This window comes from Anomaloglossus baeobatrachus, chromosome 8, assembly GCF_048569485.1.
Source record: "Anomaloglossus baeobatrachus isolate aAnoBae1 chromosome 8, aAnoBae1.hap1, whole genome shotgun sequence".
NCBI classification, from domain to species: domain Eukaryota; kingdom Metazoa; phylum Chordata; class Amphibia; order Anura; family Aromobatidae; genus Anomaloglossus; species Anomaloglossus baeobatrachus.
Window position 1 is genome coordinate 247,810,203 of NC_134360.1, and position 26,832 is coordinate 247,837,034.

Sequence of the window (26,832 nt, forward strand, 5' to 3'; positions counted from 1 at the left end):
TTTGTTGTTTATATAAAGATTTATTTGACCTGAAAGAACTTCTGATTTACATTTAAAACTTCTGGAATTGTTTCTTGGTTCCAGCCGCTTTTGTTACTTTCAGGACATTGAAACGAACAGTTTTGCTCAGAGGACGGCACTCTCCAACGGTAACGATATCTCCGATCTGGACGTCCCTGCAAGACCACAACAAAAACATAAAAAGGATGGAAATGGAAGACAACCCTCTGTCACAAGGTATGTTACTCCTAATATAAACCTGCACTGAATCACTGCTCACCAAACAGAGGTTTGCTCTTCGTTCAATAGATACATTACATACAATATTATAATATATGTTACATACACACACACACACACGGTTTCCCCTAAATATAAGGCCTCTACCGAAAATAAGGTCTAGTAAAGTTTGTCTGGAAGCATGCCCGCCGAACATATAATGTTCATTTTTTTTGTTCAGCAATAAGGCTCTGTGCCCACGTTGCGTGCAGTTACGCTGCATTCTGCACCGTAACTGCATGCGGCCTGCATCCCAGCACAATCTATGAAGATTGTGCCTAATCCATGAGCGCGTTGCGTTTTAGAACGCAGGGGTTTGCATGCTGCCAAATCGCTGCGTTCTAAAAAGCAACATGTCACTTATTCCGTGCGCTTTGGATGCAGCCCCCGCTCTGTCTATGGTGGTGGCTGCATCCAGAGCGCATGAAATCGACTTTTTCAATCGAGTTTCTTCAGCGATTTGACGCGCACGTGTACTGTCAAATTGCTGCAGAAATTTCTGCAGGCACACGACGCAACGTGCGCACATAACCTAAATGTGAATTCTTCTTCATGAAAAAAATAAGACGTCCCCTGAAAATAAGACCCAGCGTATCTTTGGGAGCAAAAAAATAATACAAGACACTTTTATTTCCGGGGAAACTGTATATATACACACTTAAAATATTAAACTTAAAAATAGTATCAAGATAAAAATTAAAAATGATCATGATAATAGTGATAGTAAAAATGAAATAAAATCTATATATATCTATCTATTAATAATTTTATTCATTTATATAGCACTATTAATTCCACAGCGCTTTACATACAATGGCATATTATACATACACACACACATACATACATTATACACACACACACATTATACACAGACACACACACACACACACACACACACATTATACACACACACACACACACACACACACATTATACACACACACACACACACACATTATACACACACACACACACATTATACACACACACATTATACACACACACATTATACACACACACATTATACACACACACATTATACACACACACACACATTATACACACACACACACATTATACACACACACACACATTATACACACACACACACATTATACACACACACACACATTATACACACACACACACATTATACACACACTAAAGGGAACTGGTCAGCAGATTTGGGGCCTATAAGCTGCAGCCACCAGTGAGATCTTTTATACAGTATTCTAATATTCTACCCTGCTGTATATAAGAGCCCAGGCCGCTGTGTAGGACGTAAAAATCACTTTATAATACTCACCTAAACCAATCGCTGCAGTGGAGTTGAGTCAGACATCTCTTTTCTCCGGTGCCTTCTCTTTCGGCCATATTCGTCCTTCTGAAGACTGGGACCATGACGCGTCCTACGTCATCCACAGTGTGTGTGTATGACATAGGACGCGTCATGCATGCCGGCTTCAGAAGAAGGAGAACAAAGATGGCCGATAAAGGAGGCGTTGGTCCCGGAGAATGGCGCCACCCATTTGACCAGTCTGCACCGGAGCGACCTCCTAGGTGAGTATTATAAAGTGTTTTTTTACGTTCTACACAACGGCCTGGGCTCTTATATACAGCATGTTAGAATGCTGTATATAGGAGCCCACAGCTTTTAGGCCCCAAATCTAGTGACAGGTTCCCTTTAAAGAGGTATTCCAAATAATTGTGCTTTTATTGAGAGATCTCCAGGAGGTAGAGATCCATAATATAGAACTATCCCGGACCACTACCCAGCGCTGATGGGTAATATCGGACTCTCTCAATTCTGTAGATGTGACACTTGCACCAGTCACCTCCAATGTGGACATGAGCAGCGCCAGGGTACCCAAGATGAAGAAGCCATTCACTTTATCCCCCCAGTAGACTACCGTAATGCAGGTTATCTGTACGGCTATACCAGTACATCCAGATAAAATTTACCCTTTCTGGTCATCTACAAAAATCATTCTCCCTAGCAGGACAGATGCTATTCAGCAAGTTCCCACATTACCAAGAATATTGGACAAGTTTGTCTTCACGTTCTAAAATCCATATTAGTTACAAGACCCAGACCCTTCCCTCGACTCTAAGGCTGGGGCCACACGGGCACTACTGCGATCCACTTGCATGACACTCGGCTCGTGCTGGCAGTACAGCAGAGCCGAGTGTCATGCCTGTGTCCTTGCAACTGAGGTCCGTTCGTGCGAACAGACCTCAGCTGCGGGGGGCGGGCCGGCACTCAGGAGGGGAGGGAGGGATTTCTCTCCCTCTCTACTGCGTAGCCAGCTATTGCCATTCTCGCACTGCACTAGCAGTACACCGGTGTACCGCGAGTGCAGTGCGATTTTTCTCTCGCCCCATTCACTTGAATGGGTGCGAGAGAAAGAGACTCAGCTTACAATCGTAGCATGCTGCGATTGTTTTCTCAGCCCGATTAGGGCTGAGAAAATAATCGCTCATGTGCGCTGACACACAGGCTAGAATTGGTCCGAGGGGAATGCGATGTTTTATCGCACTCCACTCACACCGATTTTCTCGCCGTGTGGCTTAGCCCTACTAATGCGACTGAGATCAGTACAGATCTGTGCACATGTACAAATTATTATTATTTTTTTTTTACATGCTTAGGTTTTTTTTTTTGCTTAATGACTGATTAGCATTCTTCCACAAAACAGAATTTTGCACAAACCCATCAATCTATGGCTCCCAGCAAACCACGCCAGACAGGTGAAACTGGCTGCAAGAACAAGAGAACCAGCGAGCGTCAAATCAGTTTCTTTAAAAGGGAACCTGTCATCAGAAATTTTGCACTAAACCTAAAGGATTCCCCCTCTGCAGCTCCTGGGCTGCATTCTAGCAATGTTCCTGTACTTTGTGTGTCCCCTTTCTGACCAAAATGAAGGGAATTTTGTTTACTTACCATAAAATCCTTTTCGTCTAGCTCCAATTGGGAGACCCAGACAATTGGGTGTATAGCTTCTGCCTCCGGAGGCCACACAAAGTATTACACTTAAAAGTGTAAAGCCCCTCCCCTTCTGCCTATACACCCCCCGTGCATCACGGGCTCCTCAGTTTTGGTGCAAAAGCAAGAAGGAGGAAAAATTATAAATTGGTTTAAAGTAAATTCAATCCGAAGGAATATCGGAGAACTGAAACCATTCAACATGAACAACATGTGTACCCAAAGAACAACAGCCCGAAGGGAACAGGGGCGGGTGCTGGGTCTCCCAATTGGAGCTAGAAGAAAAGGAATTTACGGTAAGTAAACAAAATTCCCTTCTTCTTTGTCGCTCCATTGGGAGACCCAGACAATTGGGACGTCCAAAAGCAGTCCCTGGGTGGGTAAATAATACCTCCTAATAGAGCCGTAAACGGCTCCGTCCTACAGGTGGGCAACCGCCGCCTGAAGGACTCGCCTACCTAGGCTGGCATCTGCCGAAGCATAGGTATGCACCTGATAGTGTTTCGTGAAAGTGTGCAGGCTCGACCAGGTAGCCGCCTGACACACCTGCTGAGCTGTAGCCTGGTGCCGCAAAGCCCAGGACGCCCCCACGGCCCTGGTAGAATGGGCCTTCAGCCCTGAGGGAACCGGAAGCCCCGAAGAACGATAAGCTTCGAGAATTGGTTCCTTGATCCACCGAGCCAGGGTTGATTTGGAAGCCTGTGACCCTTTACGCTGGCCAGCGACAAGGACAAAGAGTGCATCCGAGCGGCGCAAGGGCGCCGTACGAGAAATGTAGAGTCTGAGTGCTCTCACCAGATCTAACAAGTGCAAATCCTTTTCACATTGGTGAACTGGATGAGGACAAAAAGATGGTAAGGAGATATCCTGATTGAGATGAAAGGGGGATACCACCTTAGGGAGAAATTCCGGAACCGGACGTAGAACCACCTTGTCCTGGTGAACACCAGGAAAGGGGCTTTGCACGACAACGCTGCTAGCTCAGACACTCTCCGAAATGAAGTGACTGCAACTAGGAAAGCCACTTTCTGCGAAAGGCGTGAGACAGAAATATCCCTCATTGGCTCGAACGGTGGTTTCTGAAGAGCCATCAGCACCCTGTTCAGATCCCAGGGCTCTAACGGACGCTTGTAAGGAGGGACGATGTGACAAACCCCCTGCAGGAACGTGCGTACCTGTGGAAGTCTGGCTAGGCGCTTCTGAAAAAACACAGAGAGCGCAGAGACTTGTCCCTTAAGGGAGCCGAGCGACAAACCCTTTTCCAATCCGGATTGAAGGAAGGACAGAAAAGTGGGCAAGGCAAATGGCCAGGGAGAAAAACCCTGAGCAGAGCACCACGACAGGAATATCTTCCACGTCCTGTGGTAGATCTTGGCGGACGTTGGTTTCCTAGCCTGTCTCATAGTGGCAATGACCTCTTGAGATAATCCTGAAGACGCTTGGATCCAGGACTCAATGGCCACACAGTCAGGTTGAGGGCCGCAGAATTCAGATGGAAAAACGGCCCTTGAGACAGCAAGTCTGGTCGGTCTGGTAGTGCCCACGGTTGGCCGACCGTGAGATGCCACAGATCCGGGTACCACGACCTCCTCGGCCAGTCTGGAGCGACGAGGATGGCGCGGCGGCAGTCGGACCTGATCTGGCGTAACACTCTGGGCAACAGTGCCAGAGGAGGAAACACATAGGGGAGTTGAAACTGCGACCAATCCTGAACTAAAGCGTCTGCCGCCAGAGCTCTGTGATCTTGAGACCGTGCCATGAATGCCGGGACCTTGTTGTTGTGCCGGGACGCCATTAGGTCGACGTCCGGCCTGCCCCAGCGGCAACAGATCTCCTGAAACACGTCCGGGTGAAGGGACCATTCCCCTGCGTCCATGCCCTGGCGACTGAGAAAGTCTGCTTCCCAGTTTTCTACGCCCGCGATGTGAACTGTGGATATGGTGGAGGCTGTGGCTTTCACCCACAGCAGAATCCGCCGGACTTCCTGGAAGGCTTGCCGACTGCGTGTTCCGCCTTGGTGGTTGATGTATGCCACCGCTGTGGAGTTGTCCGACTGAATTCGGATCTGTTTGCCTTCCAGCCACGGCTGGAACGCCTTTAGGGCAAGATACACTGCCCTTATCTCCAGAACATTGATCTGAAGGGAGGACTCTGTCTGAGTCCAAGTACCCTGAGCCCTGTGGTGGAGAAAGACCGCTCCCCACCCTGACAGGCTCGCGTCCGTCGTAACCACCGCCCAGGATGGGGGCAGGAAGGATTTCCCCTTCGACAGAGAAGTGGGGAGAAGCCACCACTGAAGGGAAGCCTTGGCTGCCCGCGAAAGGGAGACGTTCCTGTCGAGGGACGTCGACTTCCTGTCCCATTTGCGGAGAATGTCCCATTGAAGTGGACGCAGATGAAACTGCGCAAAAGGAACTGCCTCCATTGCTGCTACCATCTTCCCTAGGAAGTGCATGAGGCGCCTCAGGGGGTGTGACTGGCCTTGAAGGAGAGATTGTACCCCTGTCTGTAGTGAACGCTGTTTGTTCAGCGGAAGCTTCACTATCGCTGAGAGAGTATGAAACTCCATGCCAAGATATGTCAGTGATTGGGCCGGTGTCAGATTTGACTTTGGGAAATTGATGATCCACCCGAAACTCTGGAGAGTCTCCAGAGCAATGTTCAGGCTGTGTTGGCATGCCCCTTGAGAGGGTGCCTTGACAAGCAGATCGTCTAAGTAAGGGATCACCGAGTGTCCCTGAGAGTGTAGGATTGCCACCACTGTTGCCATGACCTTGGTGAAGACCCGTGGGGCTGTCGCCAGGCCAAAAGGCACTGCCACGAACTGAAGGTGTTCGTCCCCTATGGCGAAACGCAGGAAGCGCTGATGCTCTGGTGCAATCGGTACGTGGAGATAAGCATCTTTGATGTCGATTGATGCCAGGAAATCTCCTTGGGACATTGAGGCGATGACGGAGCGGAGCGATTCCATCCGGAACCGCCTGGTTTTTACATGCTTGTTGAGCAGTTTTAGGTCCAGAACAGGACGGAAGGATACGTCCTTTTTTGGCACCACGAACAAGTTGGAGTAAAAACCGTGACCCCGTTGCTGAAGAGGAACAGGGATCACCACTCCTTCCGCCTTCAGAGTGCACACCGCCTGCAGAAGAGCATCGGCTCTCTCGGGGGGCGGAGATGTTCTGAAGAAACGAGTCGGAGGACGAGAGCTGAACTCTATCCTGTAACCTTGAGATAGAATGTCTCTCACCCATCGGTCTTTTACCTGTGGCAGCCAGGCGTCGCAAAAGCGGGAGAGCCTGCCACCGACCGAGGATGCGGTTTGAAGAGGCCGAAAGTCATGAGGAGGCCGCTTTGGGAGCGGTTCCTCCGGCGGTCTTTTTAGGACGTGACTTAGACCGCCATGAATCAGAGTTCCTCTGATCTTTCTGAGGCCTTTTGGACGAGGAGAATTGAGACCTGCCCGCGGTCCGAAAGGACCGAAACCTCGATTGTACCTTCCGTGGTTGAGGTCTGTTTGGTTTGGACTGGGGTAAGGATGAGTCCTTTCCCTAGGATTGTTTAATGATTTCATCCAATCGCTCACCAAACAGGCGGTCGCCAGACAATGGCAAACCGGTTAAGAACTTTTTGGAAGCAGAGTCTGCCTTCCATTCACGTAGCCACATGGCCCTGCGGACTACCACCGAATTGGCGGATGCTACCGCCGTACGGCTCGCAGAGTCCAGGACAGCATTCATGGCGTAGGACGCAAACGCCGACGCCTGAGAGGTTAAGGACACCACTTGCGGGGCAGATGTACGTGTGACTGTATTAATCTGCGCCTGACAAGCTGAGATAGCGTGGAGTGCCCATACGGCTGCGAATGCTGGAGCATAAGACGCGCTGATAGCTTCATAGATGGATTTCAACCATAGTTCCATCTGTCTGTCAGTGGCATCTTTGAGCGAAGCCCCATCTTCCACTGCAACTATGGATCTAGCCGCCAGTCTGGAGATTGGAGGATCCACCTTAGGACACCGAGTCCAGCCCTTGACAACATCAGGGGGGAAGGGATAACGTGTATCCTTAAGGCGCTTGGAAAAACGCTTATCTGGACAATCTCGGTTTTTCTGGACTGCCTCTCTGAAGTCAGAGTGATCCAGAAACGTACTCAATGTACGCTTGGGAAACCTGAAACGGAATTTCTCCTGAGAAGCTGACTCCTCAATTGGAGGAGCTGGGGGAGAAATATCCAACACCTGATTGATGGTCGCTATAAGGTCATTCACTATGGCGTCACCTTCAGGTGTATCTAGGTTGAGAGAGCTTCAGGATCAGAATCCTGATCTGATACCTCCGCTTCATCCTCCAGAGAGTCCTCCTGCTGAGACCCTGAACAGTGTGATGAAGTGGAGGGAATTTCCCAGCGAGCCCGCTTAGGCGGCCTGGGGCTGCGGTCCGTGTCAGAGACCTCACCCTGGGACCTGTGGGTCACCCCAGGAGCACTTTGCTGTTCCAATTGAGGGGGACCTGGGGTCAAGGATTGAACAGTGCCCGGGGCCTGAGTCACCGGTCTGGACTGTAAGGCCTCTAGTATCTTAGCAGACCATTTATCCATACTCTCAGACAGTTTGTCAGCAAATACTGCAAACTCCGTCCCTGTTACCTGGACAGTGGTAGCAGGTGGTTCCACCTGGGCCACCAGTAGCAGAGGCTCCGGCTGAGTAAGTGCCACAGGGGCCGAGCATTGCACACAATGAGGGTCGGTGGAACCTGCCGGTAGTATAGCCGCACATGAGGTACAGGTTGCAAAGTAAGCCTGTGCTTTGGCACCCTTGCTTTTTGCGGACGACATGTGTTGTCTCCTCTGAGTACAATCCAGGAGGGTATATAGCCAAAAATCAACAGAGCGACCGTACAGTGCAAATGTATAGCCTATATATATATATATATATATATATATATATATATATATATATATATATATATATATATATATATATATATATATATATATATATATATATATATATATATATATATATATATATATATATATATATATATATATATATATATATATATACACACACACTTCGGCACTCAGTGGGGCCAGCACCACAGGTGCTGCTTACCGACCGCTCAGAGCGGTTGTGTGATCGCCAGATTCCCTGCCTGGGCCTCCCAGAGCCGTGTTGTCTCTCCTCTCCAGCGTCAGAAGTGCTGACAGGAATGGCTGCCGGCGTTCTGTGGGGAGGAGGGGACCGTGGGCGTGCCCAAGAAAGTGCGGGAATCTAGTGCCCCAGTGTACTGAATGAGGGGGGAGGAGGATACAGAGTATGCTCCAGCCCTCAGCGCTGACGTCCTGTGCAGCGTCCCGCCCTTCCCCTGACTGGCAGGCCTGGGGGCGGGAATATGCGATACTAGGCCGCAAAAGCCGGGGACTAAAGTTATAAGCGCGGCCGCGCGGTAGTCCCCGGCGCACTAACACACCCAGCAGTGCTGCAATGTGTATGGCACAAGCGCTCCATGCGCGGTCCCCACGGGGACACAGAGTACCTCACAGTAGCAGGGCCTTGTCCCTGACGATACCCGGCTCCTATCCAGCAGATTCCCCAGGGGCTGCGGAGGGAGCACGGTCCCCGTGCCTGGAGACCGATTCGGATCCCACTTCACCCAGAGCCCATAAGGGATGGGGAAGGAAAACAGCATGTGGCTCCTGCCTATGTACCCGCAATGGGTACCTCAACCTTAACAACACCGCCGACAAAGTGGGGTGAGAAGGGAGCATGCCGGGAGCCCTGTTATGGGCCCTCTTTTCTTCCATCCGACCTAGTCAGCAGCTGCTGCTGACTAAGCTGTGGAGCTATGCGTGGATGTCAGCCTCCTTCGCACAAAGCATAAAAACTGAGGAGCCCGTGATGCACGGGGGGTGTATAGGCAGAAGGGGAGGGGCTTTACACTTTTAGTGTAATACTTTGTGTGGCCTCCGGAGGCAGAAGCTATACACCCAATTGTCTGGGTCTCCCAATGGAGCGACAAAGAAAAAGACTTTATAAAGTGGTACCTTTTTGTATTCAGATCTTGATAATGGTACACGGAGGCGGGCTCTCTGGTGTCCGTTAGTCGGCCTCCTGCCGCTTTAGGCCGTCCCCCATCGCGCAATTTCAAAGAGGTGACGTGAGGTAAGCTGGCCAGCGCTTGTGCAGAACGGTGGAGGCGGTGATGGAAGCGCGACCACGAGATTATGGCCGGGTACTTGCTGATTAGTCACAGCGCCGCCCATAATCTCACGCATGCGCAACACGTCACCAGCGGTCACACTGCACATTGCAGTCCCGCGAGAGTGGCACGGCGCATGCACGAAATTATGGACGCCCATAATCTCGCGCATGCGCAACACTTCACCAGCGGTCACACGGCACATTGCAGTCCCGCGAGAGTGGCACGGCGCATGCACGAGATTATGGCCGCCCATAATCTCGCGCATGCGCCGTGCCACTCTCGCAGGACTGTGCAAAGTGCACAGTGTGACCGCTGGTGACGTGTTGCGCATGCGTGAGATTATGGGCAGCGCTGTGACTTTCATCAGCAAGTACCCACCCATAATCTCGTGGTCGCGCTTCCATCGCCGCCTCCACCATACAGCGCAAGCGCTGGCCAGCTTACCCAAGTCACCTCTTTGACATTGCGCGATGGGGGACGGCCTAAAGAGACAGGGAGGCCGACTAACTGCCACCAGAGAGCCCGCCCCCGTGTACCATTATCAAGATTTCAATACAAAAAGGTACCACTTTATAAAGTCTTTATTTTGGTCAGAAAGGGGACACAAACAACAGGAACATTGCTAGAATGCAGCCCAGGAGCTGCAGAGGGGGAAACTTTTAGGTTTAGTGCAAAATTTCTGATTACCGGTTCCCTTTAAGAATCCGTGACAAGTTCCACTTCTAGGAATATTTACAGCATAAGCATTTATGGGAGACTCAACAAAAGCAAGATGGTCCTGTAAGAATTTTTAGTTCTATAGCGCCAACATATTCTGCAGCACTTTACAATTCAGAGGGGACATAGACAATAAAGACCAAACAGAACAACAATTCAACGAGGAGCGAGGGCCGGAACGTACGCTGCAATCCCCGAACACCTCCAATCTCCTTTACAACAGTTGAAAGCAGCCACATTTTCCTATCCTTTCAGCAGAGCGGACACTACTGAAGCCCCACAAAATGTACATAACGCAAACAGAGTGAACCAGTGGTCCAAAGAAAGGTGCCGGTCCTGGAGGTGAGACCCATCACACTGGAAAATGTTCTATACATACAGATACATGCTTACTCTACAGGTAAATATCGTTACAATCCCGTCTGGCTGCCTTACTGCGAGTGTGGCTACAGGGAGAAAATGGACTATTTCCTCCTGAGCGCTGCCGGCTTTCAGTCGGAGGATTAGTCACTGCTCTCTACGCTGAGCTGAGGCTGTAATCACACCCCAGTTCACCGACAGCTTGAAGTGAATCTCTGCAGAGCGAGCGGTCACCATAGTGCTGGGACGTACAGCCGCGCACAGTATAGAGAACAGTGCTATGAGCCATGACTGTAGCCGCTCTGCATATACCTCCATCACACAAAGCAGACCGCTCCAGCAAGCAAATACAGTTGACACAAAAGTGAGTACACCCCTCACAATTGTGATATCTTTACATGGGACAACACTGAAGATCTGACACTGGGATACAATGTAGCAGTAAGTGTTCAGCTTCTAGAACTGTGTAAATCTGGTGTCCTGTAAACAACACACAGCCATTAAAGGGAACCTGTCAGCAGAAATTTCGCCCAAAACCTAAAAGATTCCCCCTCTGCAGCTCCTGGACTGCTTTCTAGAAAGGTCCCTGTTATTGTGCCCCATGTGAGACCAAAATAAAGACTTTATAAAGTCTTACCTTTTTGTATGGCAATCTTTTTTTATAGTCACGGGGGCGGGCTTTCTGGCGTCCGTTATTCTCCCTCCTGGTCCTTTATGCCGTCCCCCATCGCTCCTTTCCATACGTGATGACGCCGCCCAGTGCTCCAGAGGTCCCCGCGCATGCCCAGTGCCAGTCTCACGGGACTGAGCACTGTGTGACCACTGGTGACGTGTTGCGAGGCAAGAGATTATGGGCGGGTACTTGCTGATGACAATCTCAGCGCCGCCCATAATCTCTTGCCTGCGCAACACGTCACCAGCGGTCACACGGTGCTCAGTTCCGTGAGACTGGCACTGGGCATGCGCGGGGACCTCTGGAGCACTGGGCGGCGTCATCAGGTATGGAAAGGAGCGATGGGGGACGGCATAAAGGATCAGGAGGAGAATAACGGACGCCAGAAAGCCCGCCCCCGTGACTATAAAAAAAGATTGCCATACAAAAAGGTTAGACTTTATAAAGTTTTGTAAAAAAAAAAAGTTTTATAAAATTTTGGTCTCACATGGGGCACAATAACAGGAACCTTTCTAGAATGCAGCCCAGGAGCTGCAGAGGGGGAATCTTTTAGGTTTTGGGCAAAATTTCTGCTGACAGGTTCCCTTTAATGTCTAAACCACTAACAACCAGGGCTGTGGAGTCGGAGTCGTGGAGTCGGAGCTCATTTTGGTGGAGTCGGAGTCGGTATAAAATGCACCGACTCCGACTCCTAAAATATATAATAAATTGGGGACAGGAGTGCAATGCAGAATGTGCTGAATATTTTACTAAATAATAACATTTAGTATAATGCTTATATTTAAGTGAAAAATTTATTGTAGTACAATGTGAACATCAGACATTTAATTGTTTTTATGATACAATAATCAAGATATTTGGATAGAACATAAAGAAGGGAATTTTGTTTACTTACCGTAAATTCCTTTTCTTCTAGCTCCAATTGGGAGACCCAGACAGTGGGTGTATAGCTACTGCCTCTGGAGGCCGCACAAAGAACTACACTTAAAAGTGTAAGGCCCCTCCCCTTCTGGCTATACACCCTCCCGTAGGAGTACGGATTCCTCAGTTTTAGTACCAAAGCAAGAAGGAGGAAAGCCAATAACAGTTTCAAAAACAAATTCAATCCGATAACAAGATCGGAGAACTTAAGAAACAACATGAACAACATGTGCACCCGAAAAACGAAACCCTAAGAACAAATAGGGCGGGTGCTGGGTCTCCCAATTGGAGCTAGAAGAAAAGGAATTTACGGTAAGTAAACAAAATTCCCTTCTTTTTCGCTCCTAATTGGGAGACCCAGACAGTGGGACGTCCAAAAGCAGTCCCTGGGTGGGTAAAAAGATACCACATGAACGGGCTGTCAGACAGCCTCTTCCTACAGGTGGGCCACCGCCGCCTGAAGGACCTGTCTACCTAGGCTGGCATCTGCCGAAGCGTAGGTATGCACTTGATAGTGTTTGGTAAACGTGTGCAGACTCGACCAGGTAGCCGCCTGGCACACTTGCTGAGCCGTAGCCTGATGCCGCAATGCCCAGGACGCACCCACGGCTCTGGTAGAATGGGCCTTCAGTCCAGATGGAATCGGAAGCCCAGCAGAACGGTATGTGTGAAGAATTGGTTCCTTGATCCACCGCGCCAGGGTGGATTTGGAAGCTTGCGATCCCTTATGCTGACCAGCGACTAGGACAAAGAGCGCATCAGAACGGCGTAGAGACGCCGTGCGAGAAATGTAAATCCTGAGTGCTCTCACCAGGTCCAACAGATGTAAACCCTTTTCAAATTGGTGAACTGGATGCGGACACAAAGATGGCAAAGTGATATCCTGATTGAGATGAAAGGAAGAAACCACCTTGGGAGAAAACTCTGGAATTGGACGCAGTACTACCTTGTCTTGGTGAAACACCAGGAAGGGAGATTTGCAAGATAACGCCGCTAGCTCGGACACTCTTCGAAGAGACGTGACCGCCACAAGAAAAACTACCTTTTGTGAAAGCCGAGAAAGGGAAACCTCTTTCAAAGGCTCGAAAGGCGGCTTCTGGAGAGCAATGAGAACCTTGTTCAGATCCCAGGGTTCCAATGGCCGTCTGTAAGGAGGAACGATATGACGAACTCCTTGGAGAAACGTGCGTACTTTAGAAAGCCGTGCCAAGCGCTTCTGAAAGAATACGGATAGCGCGGAGACTTGACCCTTAAGAGAGCTAAGCGACAAACCTTTTTCCAACCCAGACTGCAGGAAGGAAAGAAAAATTGGCAATGCAAATGGCCAGGGAGAAAACCCTTGAGCCAAGCACCACGCTAAGAATATCTTCCACGTCCTGTGATAGATCTTAGCTGAGTATGGTTTTCTAGCCTGTCTCATTGTGGCAACAACTTCATGAGATAAACCTGAGGCCGCTAGGATCCAGGACTCAATGGCCACACAGTCAGGTTCAGGGCCGCAGAATTCAGATGGAAAAACGGCCCTTGAGACAGCAAATCTGGACGGTCTGGTAGTGTCCACGGTTGGCCTACCGTGAGATGCCACAGATCCGGGTACCAAGACCTTCTTGGCCAATCTGGAGCGACGAGTATGGCTCGATGGCAGTCGGACCTGATTTTCCGGAGAACTCTGGGTAACAATGCTAGAGGTGGGAACACATAGGGGAGTCGGAATTGCGACCAATCCTGAACCAAGGCGTCTGCCGCCAGTGCTCGGTGATCGTGAGACCGTGCCATGAAAACTGGGACCTTGTTGTTGTGCCGTGACGCCATCAGATCGACGTCCGGCGTCCCCCAGCGGCAACAGATCTGCTGAAACACGTCCGGGTGAAGGGACCATTCTCCTGCGTCCATGCCCTGGCGACTGAGAAAGTCTGCTTCCCAGTTTTCCACGCCTGGGATGTGAACTGCGGATATGGTGGACGCTCTGCTTTCCACCCACGTCAAAATCCGCTGGACTTCTTGAAAAGCTTGGCGACTGCGTGTTCCCCCTTGGTGGTTGATGTACGCCACCGCCGTGGAATTGTCCGACTGAATCCGAATCTGCTTGCCTTCCAGCCATTGTTGGAAGGCTCGCAGGGCAAGATAGATTGCTCTGATTTCCAGAACATTGATCTGCAGGGTGGACTCTTCCTGAGTCCACGTCCCCTGAGCCCTGTGGTGGAGAAACACCGCTCCCCACCCTGATAGGCTCGCATCCGTCGTGACCACTGCCCAGGACGGGGGAAGGAACGACTTTCCCTGTGACAATGAGGTGGGGAGAAGCCACCAACGCAGAGAGTCCTTGGCAGTCTGAGAGACGGAGACAGTCCTGTCGAGGGACGTCGATTTCCCATCCCATTGGCGTAGAATGTCCCATTGTAGAGGGCGCAGATGAAACTGCGCGAACGGGACTGCCTCCATTGCTGCTACCATCTTTCCTAGGAAATGCATGAGGCGCCTCAGTGAGTGCGACTGGCTCTGAAGGAGAGATTGCACTCCAGTCCGTAGCGAGCACTGCTTGTCCAGTGGAAGCTTCACTATCGCTGAGAGAGTATGGAACTCCATGCCAAGATAAGTCAGAGATTGGGTCGGGGTTAGATGAGACTTTGGAAAGTTGATAATCCACCCGAAACTCTGGAGAGTGTCTAGTGCCACCTTCAGACTGTGCTGGCATGCCTCTTGAGAGGGTGCCTTTATAAGCAGGTCGTCTAGATACGGGATGACCGAGTGACCCTGCGAGTGCAGAACAGCTACTACTGCTGCCATGACTTTGGTGAAGACCCGGGGGGCTGTTGCCAGACCGAAAGGTAACGCTACGAACTGCAGGTGTTCGTCGTGTATGACGAAGTGTAGGAAACGCTGATGCTCTGGTGCAATCGGCACGTGGAGATACGCATCTTTGATATCTATTGATGCTAGAAAATCTCCTTGAGACATTGAGGCTATGACGGAGCGTAGGGATTCCATCCGGAACCTCCTGACTTTTACGTGTCTGTTGAGCAACTTTAGATCCAGGACGGGTCGATACGATCCGTCCTTTTTTGGGACCACAAACAGATTGGAGTAAAAACCGTGACCTTGTTCCTGAAGAGGGACGGAGGTCACCACTCCTTCCGCCTTTAGAGCGGCCACCGCCTGCAACAGAGCATCGGCTCGGTCTGGTGGTGGAGAAGTTCTGAAGAAACGAGTTGGAGGACGAGAACTGAACTCTATCCTGTACCCGTGAGACAGAATATCCCTCACCCAACGGTCTTTGACGCGTGACAGCCAAATGTCGCCAAAGTGGGAAAGCCTCCCACCGACCGCGGGTGTGGGAATCGGAGACTGCAAGTCAGGAGGACGCCGTCTTGGCAACGGTTCCTCCGGCTGTCCTTTTTGGGCGTGACTGAGACCTCCAAGAATCTGAGCGTCTCTGGTCTTTTTGAGTCTTTTTTGACGAGGCGAATTGGGACCTGCCCGGTCCTCGAAAGGACCGATAACCAGACTGACCCTTCCTCTGTTGGGGTTTGTTTTGTCTGTGTTGCGGTAAGGATGAGTCCTTACCCTTGGAGTGTTTGATGATTTCATCCAAACGCTCTCCAAACAATCGGTCACGAGAAAAAGGCAAATTGGTTAAGCACTTCTTGGAATGAGAATCTGCTTTCCAATGTCTCAACCACAGGGCCCTACGCAAAACAACGGAGTTGGCTGACGCCACTGCCGTGCGGCTTGTAGCGTCAAGAACAGCATTAATCGCGTACGACGCGAATGCCGCCATTTGCGAGGTCAATGGTGCTACCTGCGGGGCAAATGCACGTGTGACTGAGTCGACTTGCGCAAGCCCGGCTGAGATAGCTTGGAGTGCCCATACGGCCGCAAAAGATGGCGCTAACGACGCTCCAATCGCTTCATAGATGGATTTGAGCCAGAGCTCCATCTGCCTGTCAGTGGCATCTTTAAGTGCCGCTCCATCTTCAACTGCAACCAAGGATCTAGCTGCAAGCCTGGAAATTGGAGGATCCACTTTTGGACACTGGGTCCAACCCTTGACCACCTCAGGGGGAAAAGGATAGCGTGTATCTTTAAGCCGTTTAGAAAAACGCCTTTCAGGATAAGCGTGGGGTTTCTGGATTGCGTCTCTAAAGTCAGCGTGGTCCAGAAAAGTGCTTAATGTACGCTTAGGGTATCTGAAATGGATTCTCTCGTGCTGCGAAGCTGACTCCTCTACAAGAGGAGCTGGTGGGGAAATATTTAACATCTTATTGATGTTAAATATAAGATCATTAACTATGGCGTCGCCATCTGGTGTATCTAGATTGAGAGCGGTCCCAGGATCAGAATCCTGATCAGTTACGTCCGCCTCATCACCCATAGATTCATCTCGCTGGGATCCTGACCATTGAGATGAATGTGAAGGCCCGTCATAGCGAGCCCGCTTAGGCTGCCCGGGGCCATCGTCCGAGTCAGAGTCTTCACCCTGAGGTGTATGTGCCCGTCCCGGAGCTTGGAGGTAATTCAGCTGAGGGGGACCAGGGGGCAATGATTGCACAGTGTCCGTGGCCTGAAGTACAGGCCTAGCTCGCAATGTGTCAAGAATTTGTGACATAGTGAGAGACATTTTGTCAGCAAAAGCTGCAAACTCAGTTCCTGTCACCTGGACAGCATTCACAGGTGGTACACCCTGGGTCACGTCCAGCAGAGGTCCCGACTGTGCAAGCGCCGCAGGGGCCGAGCACTGCACACAATGGGGGTCCGTGGAGCCTGCCGGTAGAAAAGTCCCACATGCGGTGCAGGAAGCATATAATGTCTGTGCCTTGGCACCCTTGCGTTTTACGGACGACATGCTGCTGGCTCTCTGCAATGTGAGAGAGTCTATAGCCAAAGGGCGACCAGCGCCATGCAATACAAAGTATTTGTAGAAACAAAATACTAAGAATACTACTGGCACAAGAGGGGGTGAGCCCTGAGGGCTGCTTACCGCCCGCTGAATAGCGGGTAAGAGGCGCAGAATTCCTTGTCTGGGTCTCCCCGGCTCCCCTCTGCAGCTCAGCGTGTCAGCAGGAATGGCTGCCGGCGTCTGTGGAGAGGGGCGGTCCGTAGGAGTTCCTAAACAAAAGTGCGGGAAACAGTGTCCCCTCTGTGCCGATTGTGAGGGCTGGAGTATGTAAAAACGACTCCAGCCCTCGGCGCTGATGCACTGACCAGCGTCCCGCCCCTCTCCTGACTGGCAGGTCTGGGGGCGGGAACGAACGGAAGCAGGCCGCAAAAGCCGGGGACTCGAGTTATCAGCGCGGGCCGCCGTAAAAGCGCGGCCCGCGCTGAAGTCCCCGGCGCACCACAAGTGCCAGCCGCGCCGCAGTCCCAGCGGCCGGCGCGACCGATTCCCAGAAGTGTGCCTGCTTCAGCGAAGCTGAATGAGGCCATGGCACAAGCGCCGCAGCGCTGATGTCCCCGGCGCACTACAACACCCAGCATGCTGCGGTGTGAGCGCCAAATGCACGGGGACACAGAGTACCTTGAGGAAGCAGGGCCATGTCCCTGATGTACTCCGCTCCATCCAGCATCTTCTCCAGGGGCTGTAGATGGAGCACGGTCTCAGTGCCTGGAGACCAGTAAATCCCACTTCACCCAGAGCCCTGTAAAAAGGGATGGGGAAGGAATCAGCATGTGGGCTCCTGCCGCCGTACCCGCAATGGGTACCTCAACCTTACAAACACCTCCGACATACAGTGGGGTGAGAAGGGAGCATGCTGGGAGCCCTGTATGGGCCCTCTTTTCTTCCATCCGACATAGTCAGCAGCTGCTGCTGACTAAAAACAATGGAGCTATGCGTGCGTGTCTGACCTCCTGCGCACAAAGCTAAAACTGAGGAATCCGTACTCCTACGGGAGGGTGTATAGCCAGAAGGGGAGGGGCCTTACACTTTTAAGTGTAGTTCTTTGTGCGGCCTCCAGAGGCAGTAGCTATACACCCACTGTCTGGGTCTCCCAATTAGGAGCGAAAAAGAAATATTTATTGGAATACAACTTCAGAACACAAAAAACTAATAAATTGTAAATATGTAATATTATATATATATATATATATATATATATATATATATATATATATATATACACACACACACACAGTGTATATACACACACAAGATATATATGTAATCTACTGTATATTACATAGTGTATTACATATTTACAATTTATTACAGTTTTTTGTGTTCTAAAGTTGTATTCCAATAAATATATTTTATGTTCTATCCAAATATCTTGATTATCGTATCATAAAAATTATTAAATGTCTGATGTTCACATACACATATTCATGTACTACAATAAATTTTTCACCTAACTAAGCAATATATGTAGGAGTCGGAGTCGGAGCCGGAGTCGGAGTCGGTGCAAGAGAATTTGAGGAGTCGGAGTCGGAGTCGAAGGTTTGGCTTACCGACTCCACAGCCCTGCTAACAACAATAGAACACATCAAGTGAAAATGGCCAAATTGTGCCCAAGTGATAATATTTTCTGTGGCCATCATTTTCCAGCACGGCCTTATCTCTCTTGGGCATGGAGGTCACTAGAGCTTCACAGGAGCTGCTGGATCCTCTTCCATCCTCAGACATCACGGACCTGGTGAATGTTAGAGACCTTGCGCTCCTCCACCTCCCATTTGAGGAGGTCCCACAGATGCCCTATAGGGTTTAGGTCTAGAGATGTTTGGTCAGTCCAGCACCTTTACCCTTGGTTTCTTTAGTAAGTCAGTGGTCAACTTGGAGTTGTGTTTGGGGTCGTTATGTTGGAATATGAAGAGAGGAGAATCACACTCTGCAGTATGTCACAGGACGTGGTGGCATCCATGGTTCCCTCAATGATCCGTATCTCCAAGCAGCTGGCAACAGTCATGCAGCCCCACACCATAAAACTCCCACCACCATGCCTGACTGTAGGCAGTAATAAAAAAAATGTCAAACAGGAAAACGGGTCTATGCCGCGCTAAAAGACCACTGGTGCTAGGAAGTTAACGAAATTTCTTTTTATTTCAGCAATCCAACACGTTCTGTCTCCCCACCTTTAGCAGCCTGACTGTAGGCAGGACACACTTCTTTGTCCTCCTCACCTGGTTGCTGCCACACACACTGACACCATCTGAACCAAATAAGTTTATCTTGTTCTCATCAGACAACAGGACGGTTTCAGTAATCCAGGTCTGCTTTTCTTTAGCGAGCTGTTTGCAGGCTTTCTTGTACATTATCTTTAGAAGAGATTTTCTTCTGGGACAACAGCCATGCAGACCAATATGATGCAGTGTATTGGTCTGAGCACGGACAGGCGGACCCCTCCAACCCTATAACCTCCCTCTGCAGGAATGCTGGCAGCACTCATGTGTCTATTTTGAAAAGTCGACCCCTGACTGACACTGCGCACGTGCACTCAACTTCCTTTTCATCGACCATGGTGAGGTCTGTTCTGTGTGGATCCTGTCTTGTTATACTACTGTATGGTCTTTGCCATCATGCTGCAGCGCAGGTTCAGAGTGATGACAATCTTCTTATATCCTCGGCCATCTTTATGTAGAGTAACAATTTTTTTTTTCAGATCCTCAGAGAATTCTTTGCCACGAGGAGCCATGCTGAACTTCCAGTGACCAGTATGAGAGAGTGTGTGAGAGATAACACCAAATGTAACCCTGCCCCCCATTCACACCTGAGACCTTGTAACACTAAGGAGTCACATGATATCGGGGAGGTAAAATGGCGAATTGGGCACAATTTGTGTATTTCCCCTCAGGAGTGTACTTGTCAGCGGTTTAGACATTAATGGCTGTGTGTTGAGTTATTTAGAGGACACCAACTTTACACTGTTATACAAGCTGCACACTGACACTGTACATTGTATCACAGGGTCAGATCTTCAGTATTGTCCCATGGAGAGATATAACAACATTTAGAAAAATGCGAGGTGTGTACTCACTTTTGTGATCTACTGCAAGTTCCTGTTCTCCCATTAGCTGCACTTGCAGCAAGGGAGCATTTTAACAATATTTACCTGCAGATTAACCCTATATCTGCAGGCAAATGGCATTTTTTCAAGGTTACAGGTTCCAATCAAAGTGTAATGGATTCCAAAATACTTTGGACATACCATAATGACAAGCCACAATTTTTGATAAATGGTGGGGGTCTCTGTTATGGAACACCCTCCAAAGCCTGTATGGCACAACAGTTACTTGGAATATGAACTGAAGAGCCCCCTGTTTAATTCACCCTAAACGATCGCTAGCGTCGCACTTAGCTTGTGCACTTTTCCCATTAGCGCTTGCATTCAGCTGCTATGTCGGCTCTAATATACTGTCCTCCACTCCCATTACTGGCAACTGTGCCAATCACATAGTTCAGAGACAATATGGAAGCATGTAACGTTCAATACGAAATACATTTATACTTCATCTCACCTAAAGCAGGGGGACAGATGCACAGACATGTTCTTGTGTCGTTTCTCAAAACGGTTGTACTTGCGGATGTAATGCAAGTAGTCCCGGCGGATGACAATTGTGCGCTGCATCTTCATTTTGGTGACCACTCCTAAATAGAGAGAGAGAAAGAAGAGTGTAAAGTCTACAGACGACACAAGAAAGGAATTAAATATAACATTATTAGCCACTGGGCTCAGGATTATTTAGAATGCGCCAAACAAGAAACCTATGATCTAAAACTTACCGGACAGAATGCGACCACGAATGGAGACGTTACCAGTGAAGGGACATTTCTTGTCAATGTATGTGCCCTCAATTGCCTGAAAAAGTAAGTAGTAAAAGATCAATTCCCTTTCCATTAAAAGGAGCAAGATGCCAATTACGTGAAATCTCCTCTTAGGAGAACCAGTCACAATATTACATATCCCAAGGATGGGCCGTAGGAATCAGATCATGGGGGACTCAGCAGTGCCACAAAATATGTCAGGTGACCGCCCGAGTGTCTTCATTGTCTACCATCATACTGTACACTAGTGGTGTCTGCCATCATACTGTACACTAGTGGTGTCTGCCGGCCGTCTCTTATGGAGTCACATTCCCAATAATCTGATATTACTGACAAACCCTCTTAGCCAAGTCCCTCTTGATGTTGGTTTCTTATAAAAGGCTATGGACAAGACGGTCTTTGAGGAATCAACCCTTGCAGTATATAACACTTGGTATTGGTGAGACAAAATTCCTTAGATTGGGATCCGGCAGCAAAACTTCCCCAGTGTTTTTTTTACAAGATACAATAGATAAGTTGGTTCTGGTTATCATAAGTCCCGATTAACCTTATGAGCCCATGTATCTCTTTGCATCCCCCATTGGTCCTATTTTGTCCCGTAGCTTGATCATATTCTGTTTTAAGGACGCGTCGCGGATAGCTCCTATCCATAAACTCCGTCATATTGACTGCCTGAGTCCTAAAATCAGAAGAGGTGGAGCAGGGCCTCCTAAGCCTGAGGAACTGGCCCTTTGGTATGCCTCTCGAGGGCACGTGGCCATCACATTGGAGTAGATCATTCGTGGCCGTTGATTTACGACATGTCCTGGTCCCCAGAGGACCATCCTCCTTGGTAATCAGGATAACTAGGAAGGGCAGTTCTACCTTGTTGATTTCTGAAGTGAACTTTAAGCCAATACTATTCACATTGAGAAAGTTCACAAATTTAAGGAATTCCACCTCGGGACCTGATCATAACATGAAAACATAGTCTATGTATCTGGACAATAGCATAATGTGGGACAGTCACTGTGCCTCATTGTCCCCGAAGACAATGGTTTCCTCACACCAGCCCAGGAATAAGTTGGCATGTGAGGGAGCACAGGGGCTCCCCACTGCCGTGCCCCTGAGCTGGTGGAAGTACTTTCTATCAAACACAAAGAAATTGTGCGTCAATAGATAACCCAACAATTCAACCAGAAAGATGTTGTTTCATGCAGTTCCTATCCCTAAATCTTGATGTCCAGTATACCAACTCCACACGGTATACTGCGATATAAACATGACCTTCCAGGACCACCCCACGCAATTTCCTCAATAGGTCCATCGTATCCCTAGTATACGACGGGAGGTGACGAAGGGGAACAAAATACGGTCAACGTAGATGCGCAGTGATCAATATTGTTATCAGATTTTCTTGTGGATAAACCCTTTAAGCACCAAAAGAAACCGGTGGAAACTTGTGGAGTAGAGGGGACAACGGTCATTGGGTTTTTGTACATTGGGTGTTGTACATCACTTTACAGCATTAAAATATATCAAGAAGTGATGGACAATCCGCAATGTTATTTTAGTATCCGTTCTGCGTTTATAAGACAGTGACTACAACATTTACCTCTTTGGGCGTCTTGAATCCCAGACCTACGTTCTTGTAGTAACGGGGCAGCTTCTCCTTGCCGGTCTCCCCAAGAAGCACGCGCTTCTTGTTCTGGAAGATGGTCGGCTGCTTCTGATAAGCCCTCTCAGTCTGCAAAAGGAGAAAGACATTAGTGTATGAAGCCAAGAAACCGATAAGTGTTAATAAACAGAGTTATAGGCAACAGTATCGCGATCCCAGACATGGTATGAGAAGAAAAACCTGGACCAGACATAACTGCCCTGAAGAGACTAAAGCTAGACACAGTGGGCAGCCAAAATCTGATCACCTGCCCCCCTAAACGTCAGCCCCATTACCAGATCTGTCATTCATGTGCTATCCATTAATACGCAGACATTTTTGCGACTCTTCTATATGGGGCACATGGATCTCTGCACACTATCCAGATGCACAGGACCGTTTCATAAGTTTCGGTAAAAGCCCAGCCTCCACCCCTCTTCAGCTTTAGACTCCTGCAATTAAGAGACCTTTGATAACCTGGTCACATGACCGTGAAGTCAAAGGTCCTTAAGCAGCATTACCATATCAGAATAGAAACGCTGGGGGACCTACGAGAATGGGGACTCTGTGAAACAGCCCAGTTTCCTCTCCCTTCCCCCTAATGCCAATCCTGTATACCAGCCTGTCAATCGTTCTGTTCTTTTCGACTCCTGCAAGTAAGAGATCTTTGCTTACATCAGGTCACATGACTGAAGTCACCAAAAGGTCCTTAAATAACCTCGGACTCCCCCTAACCCTGACCAAGGCTAGTTTCACACATTGGCTTTTCACCGGATTCGGCGCACTCCAGTAGTGTGATACAGTATGGCTTTGCGACAATTTCCGGGTCACATGACAGCATATGACCGGAGCTTGTCATGCTGCCATTATACTGTATACACTGTACTGGAGCAAAAAGCCAGACGTGTGAAACTAGCCTAAGGCTATGTTCACAAAGCTTTTTTGGCAAGTCTTTTTTTCCTTTGAGTCACCTGCGGTTTTTAGTGACTTTTTTCTACAAAATGGGTTGTATCAATGAAAAAACGTTGCAAAAACGCTGCAAAGAATTGACATGCTCACTCTTTGAAATCTGCAGCAAAAACGTAGGTATTTGACAAAACCGTCAGGAAAAAATCTGCAGGTGTTTGTGTGAGTGCAGATTTCCGAAATCTCAGACTTGCTATAGCTGATGCAGAGTTGGTACAAGCGTGCATATATGTGCACCCTCTGGATCAGGATTGTCGGGGACCACCTTTAGGCTATGTACCCGCGGATTTTGCAGCAGAAAACCTGCAGATTTTTCTGGATTTTCTAGATAAATCCGCAGGTTTTAGCTAGTACAGACACTCCCCATGTTATCCTATGGGACATGGGGAGTGTCTGTGTCCATGCTGCGGATACGTGCGGCTGCGGAATATGCTGTGGATGTCCTGCCGCCGCACGTAACTGCATGTCAATTATTTCTGCGGACATCCCGGCCCTCCACTATGGAGACAGAGGCTGGGACTTCTGCAGGTAAGTCGCAGAAATGTCCACAAGTTTACCGCAGATATTTCGCTGGAATCCCGCAGCTATGTATAGCTGCGGATTCCGGGGATCAGCTGCGGGAAACCTGCGGCCATATCCGCGGGTACATAGCCTTAGAGAGGTGATAATGAGCACAAACCTTAGAGTTATAGTTCCATATACTAAGGTAGCAGGCCACTGCTCCCCTGCCTCCTGCATACCAGGCGGGGGCACTGCACTTGGCTAAGCAGCATTGTCCTGCTGGTGTGAACAGTGCACTCTACAATGCCGCTATCAGCAGCGACATTTTTGCCTCTGCAGCACTGGACATGGAGGCTGAAGACAATCAGTGCGCTTCATAGCGAGTACAAGCACAGCATATGTTCAACCACCACTGACAGACTAAAGAGGTGGACGGTAACCTAGGCAACAGGCAGTAAGTTTAAAAGGGAGGGTTTTTTGTTTTTTTTTAAAGGATTTCATAAAAAATAAATAGTTTATCACTTTGCAATTTTATTCCCAATACAATATGAGACTGACCCTTTACATTTTGTTCTGGACTATCGCTTTAAGACATTTTTAAAGAGGCAGATTAAAGAATAGCAGCAGAGACGATGCGCACAGCTCTGGAGGTAGTAATGCAGCACAGGACACAAGACATGGCGCTGATAGGTGTGTACAGCACACGTGACCGGCCCTGTACACAGAGCAGCCCGGGGATGCAGCGCGCACATGGAGGCCGCATGTACAGGATCCCCCCGGGTCCACACAGGAGCTCAGCCCCGGCCTCCGGGAACATCCCGCGTGTCACTGTCCGCAGCTCCCCGCCCGGGACGCCCACCACCGGCTCCCGACAGAACCCCACCGCCAGCACGGCGCTAACAGCGGATTCTATCTCCCGAGCAGACGGAGCGCTCACCTGGATATCCGCCATCTTGGCCTGCCGGGTGAAAAAGAGACCAGAGCTCTGCCACGGGGTTTCCGAAGGAAGAACGAGGGCCGGAAGTGACGTCACTAATACCGCGAGAACAGCACTGGGTACATCGTGACCCGAAAGGTAGGCGTGGCTTGAAATGCAAAGCGGAAGGCGCCTTAGTAGAATCACGTGACTGATGAATTGCCAAGGCGCCTGCGTTTAGTTTTGCTGAGTGCTTGTTTCTGGAGAAGCCGCCGCGGGGGTCGCTGGGAGTTGTAGTTCCAAAACGAAGGGTCAAAGTTTAGAATTTTTTTTTTTTTGCTTTTGTTAAAATCTATTCCTTATATTAAATGAAGCAAGGAAAAAAAAAAAATGCACGGTTTCGCTGCGCTGCTCAGAAAGGTAGTGATAAGGTTATTTGGGATGTAGATTTATTAATTATTTACATGCCACTATGCGTTTCGGGGGTACAACCTCCCCCTTCCTCAGGTAGCCTCGGGTTACGTACATGCGGGGTGGGAGTGCCCTCGGGTTATGTACACGCGGGGTGAGAGCACTCTCGGGTTATGTACACGCGGGGTGAGAGCACTCTCGGGTTATGTACACGCGGGGTGAGAGCACTCTCGGGTTATGTACACGCGGGGTGGGATCGCTCTCGGGTTATGCACACGTGGGGTGGGAGCGCTCACGGGTTATGTACACAGGGGCGGACTGGCCCACCAGGAGGTCGGGAAAACCCCCGGTGGGCCCCTGTTATTGATGGCCACGCCCTCTAGGCCCCGCCCCCCTAGGCCCCTATGGATATGTGAGAGGCCAGCTTCCCCCCCGGCTGGTAATTTCACTAATCATATCGGCACATTGCCGATATGATTAGTGACAATAATGTACACGTGGGGTGGGAGCGCCCTCGGGTTATCTACACGCGGGGTGGGAGCGCTCTCGGGTTATGTACACACGGGGTGGGAGCGCCCTCGGGATATGTACACGCGGGGTGGGATCGCCCTCAGGTTATGTACACGCGGGGTGGGAGCGCCCTCAGGTTATGTACGGGGTGGGAGTGCCCTCGGGTTATGTACACGCGGGTTAGGAGCGTCCTCAGGTTATGTGCTGGGTGGGAGAGTCCTGCGGGTATGTACACGCGAGGTGGGAGCATCCTCAGGTTATGTACATGCAGGGTGGGAGCGCCCTCGGGTTATGTATACGCGGGGTGGGATCGCTCTCAAGTTATGTATATGCGGGGTGGGAGCGTCCTCGGGTTATCTACACGCGGGGTGGGAGCGCCCTCGGGTTATGTACACGCGGGGTGGGAGCGCTCTCGGGTTATGCACACGCGGGGTGGGAGCGCTCTCGGGTTATGCACACGCGGGGTGGGAGCGCCCTCGGGTTATGAACACGCGGGGTGGGATCCCTCTCGGGTCATGCACACACGGGGTGGGAGCGCTCTCGGGTTATGTACACGCGGGGTGGGAGCGCTCTCGGGTTATGTACACGCGGGGTAGGAGCGCTCTCGGGTTATGTACACGCGGGGTGGGAGCACTCTCGGGTTATGTACACGCGGGGTGGGATCGCTCTCGGGTTATGCACACGCAGGGTGGGAGCGCCCTCGGGTTATGTACACGCGGGGTGGGAGCGCCCTCGGGTTATGTACACGCGGGGTGGGATCACTCTCGGGTTATGTACACGCGGGGTGGGAGCGCTCTCGGGTTATGTACACGCGGGGTAGGAGCGCTCTCGGGTTATGTACACGCGGGGTGGGAGCACTCTCGGGTTATGTACACGCGGGGTGGGATCGCTCTCGGGTTATGCACACGCAGGGTGGGAGCGCCCTCGGGTTATGTACACGCGGGGTGGGAGCGCCCTCGGGTTATGTACACGCGGGGTGGGATCACTCTCGGGTTAT

General features: G+C 49.9%; 1 protein-coding gene across 1 annotated transcript; it reads right to left on the reverse strand.

Moving 5' to 3' along the window:
• On the reverse strand, positions 1 to 25,043 carry RPS11 (ribosomal protein S11). Its single transcript, XM_075321196.1, has 5 exons — positions 24,936 to 25,043; positions 22,490 to 22,621; positions 20,854 to 20,929; positions 20,589 to 20,718; positions 1 to 176 (listed from the first exon to the last, which is right to left on the reverse strand). The coding sequence occupies exons 1-5, from the start codon at positions 24,948 to 24,950 to the stop codon at positions 53 to 55; spliced, it is 477 nt and encodes a 158-aa protein (XP_075177311.1). The 5' UTR covers positions 24,951 to 25,043; the 3' UTR covers positions 1 to 52.
• Positions 25,044 to 26,832: the final 1,789 nt, after the last annotated feature.

What these genes read in the sequence shown, in the direction of transcription:
- RPS11 (XM_075321196.1), bottom strand. An exon ending in TCGTGGTCGCATTCTGTCCG is followed by an intron (nt 20,719 to 20,853) that starts GTAAGTTTTAGA and finishes CTCTCTATTTAG; the next exon opens with GAGTGGTCACCAAAATGAAG. An exon ending in CATCTGTCCCCCTGCTTTAG is followed by an intron (nt 177 to 20,588) that starts GTGAGATGAAGT and finishes GTGGTCTTGCAG; the next exon opens with GGACGTCCAGATCGGAGATA.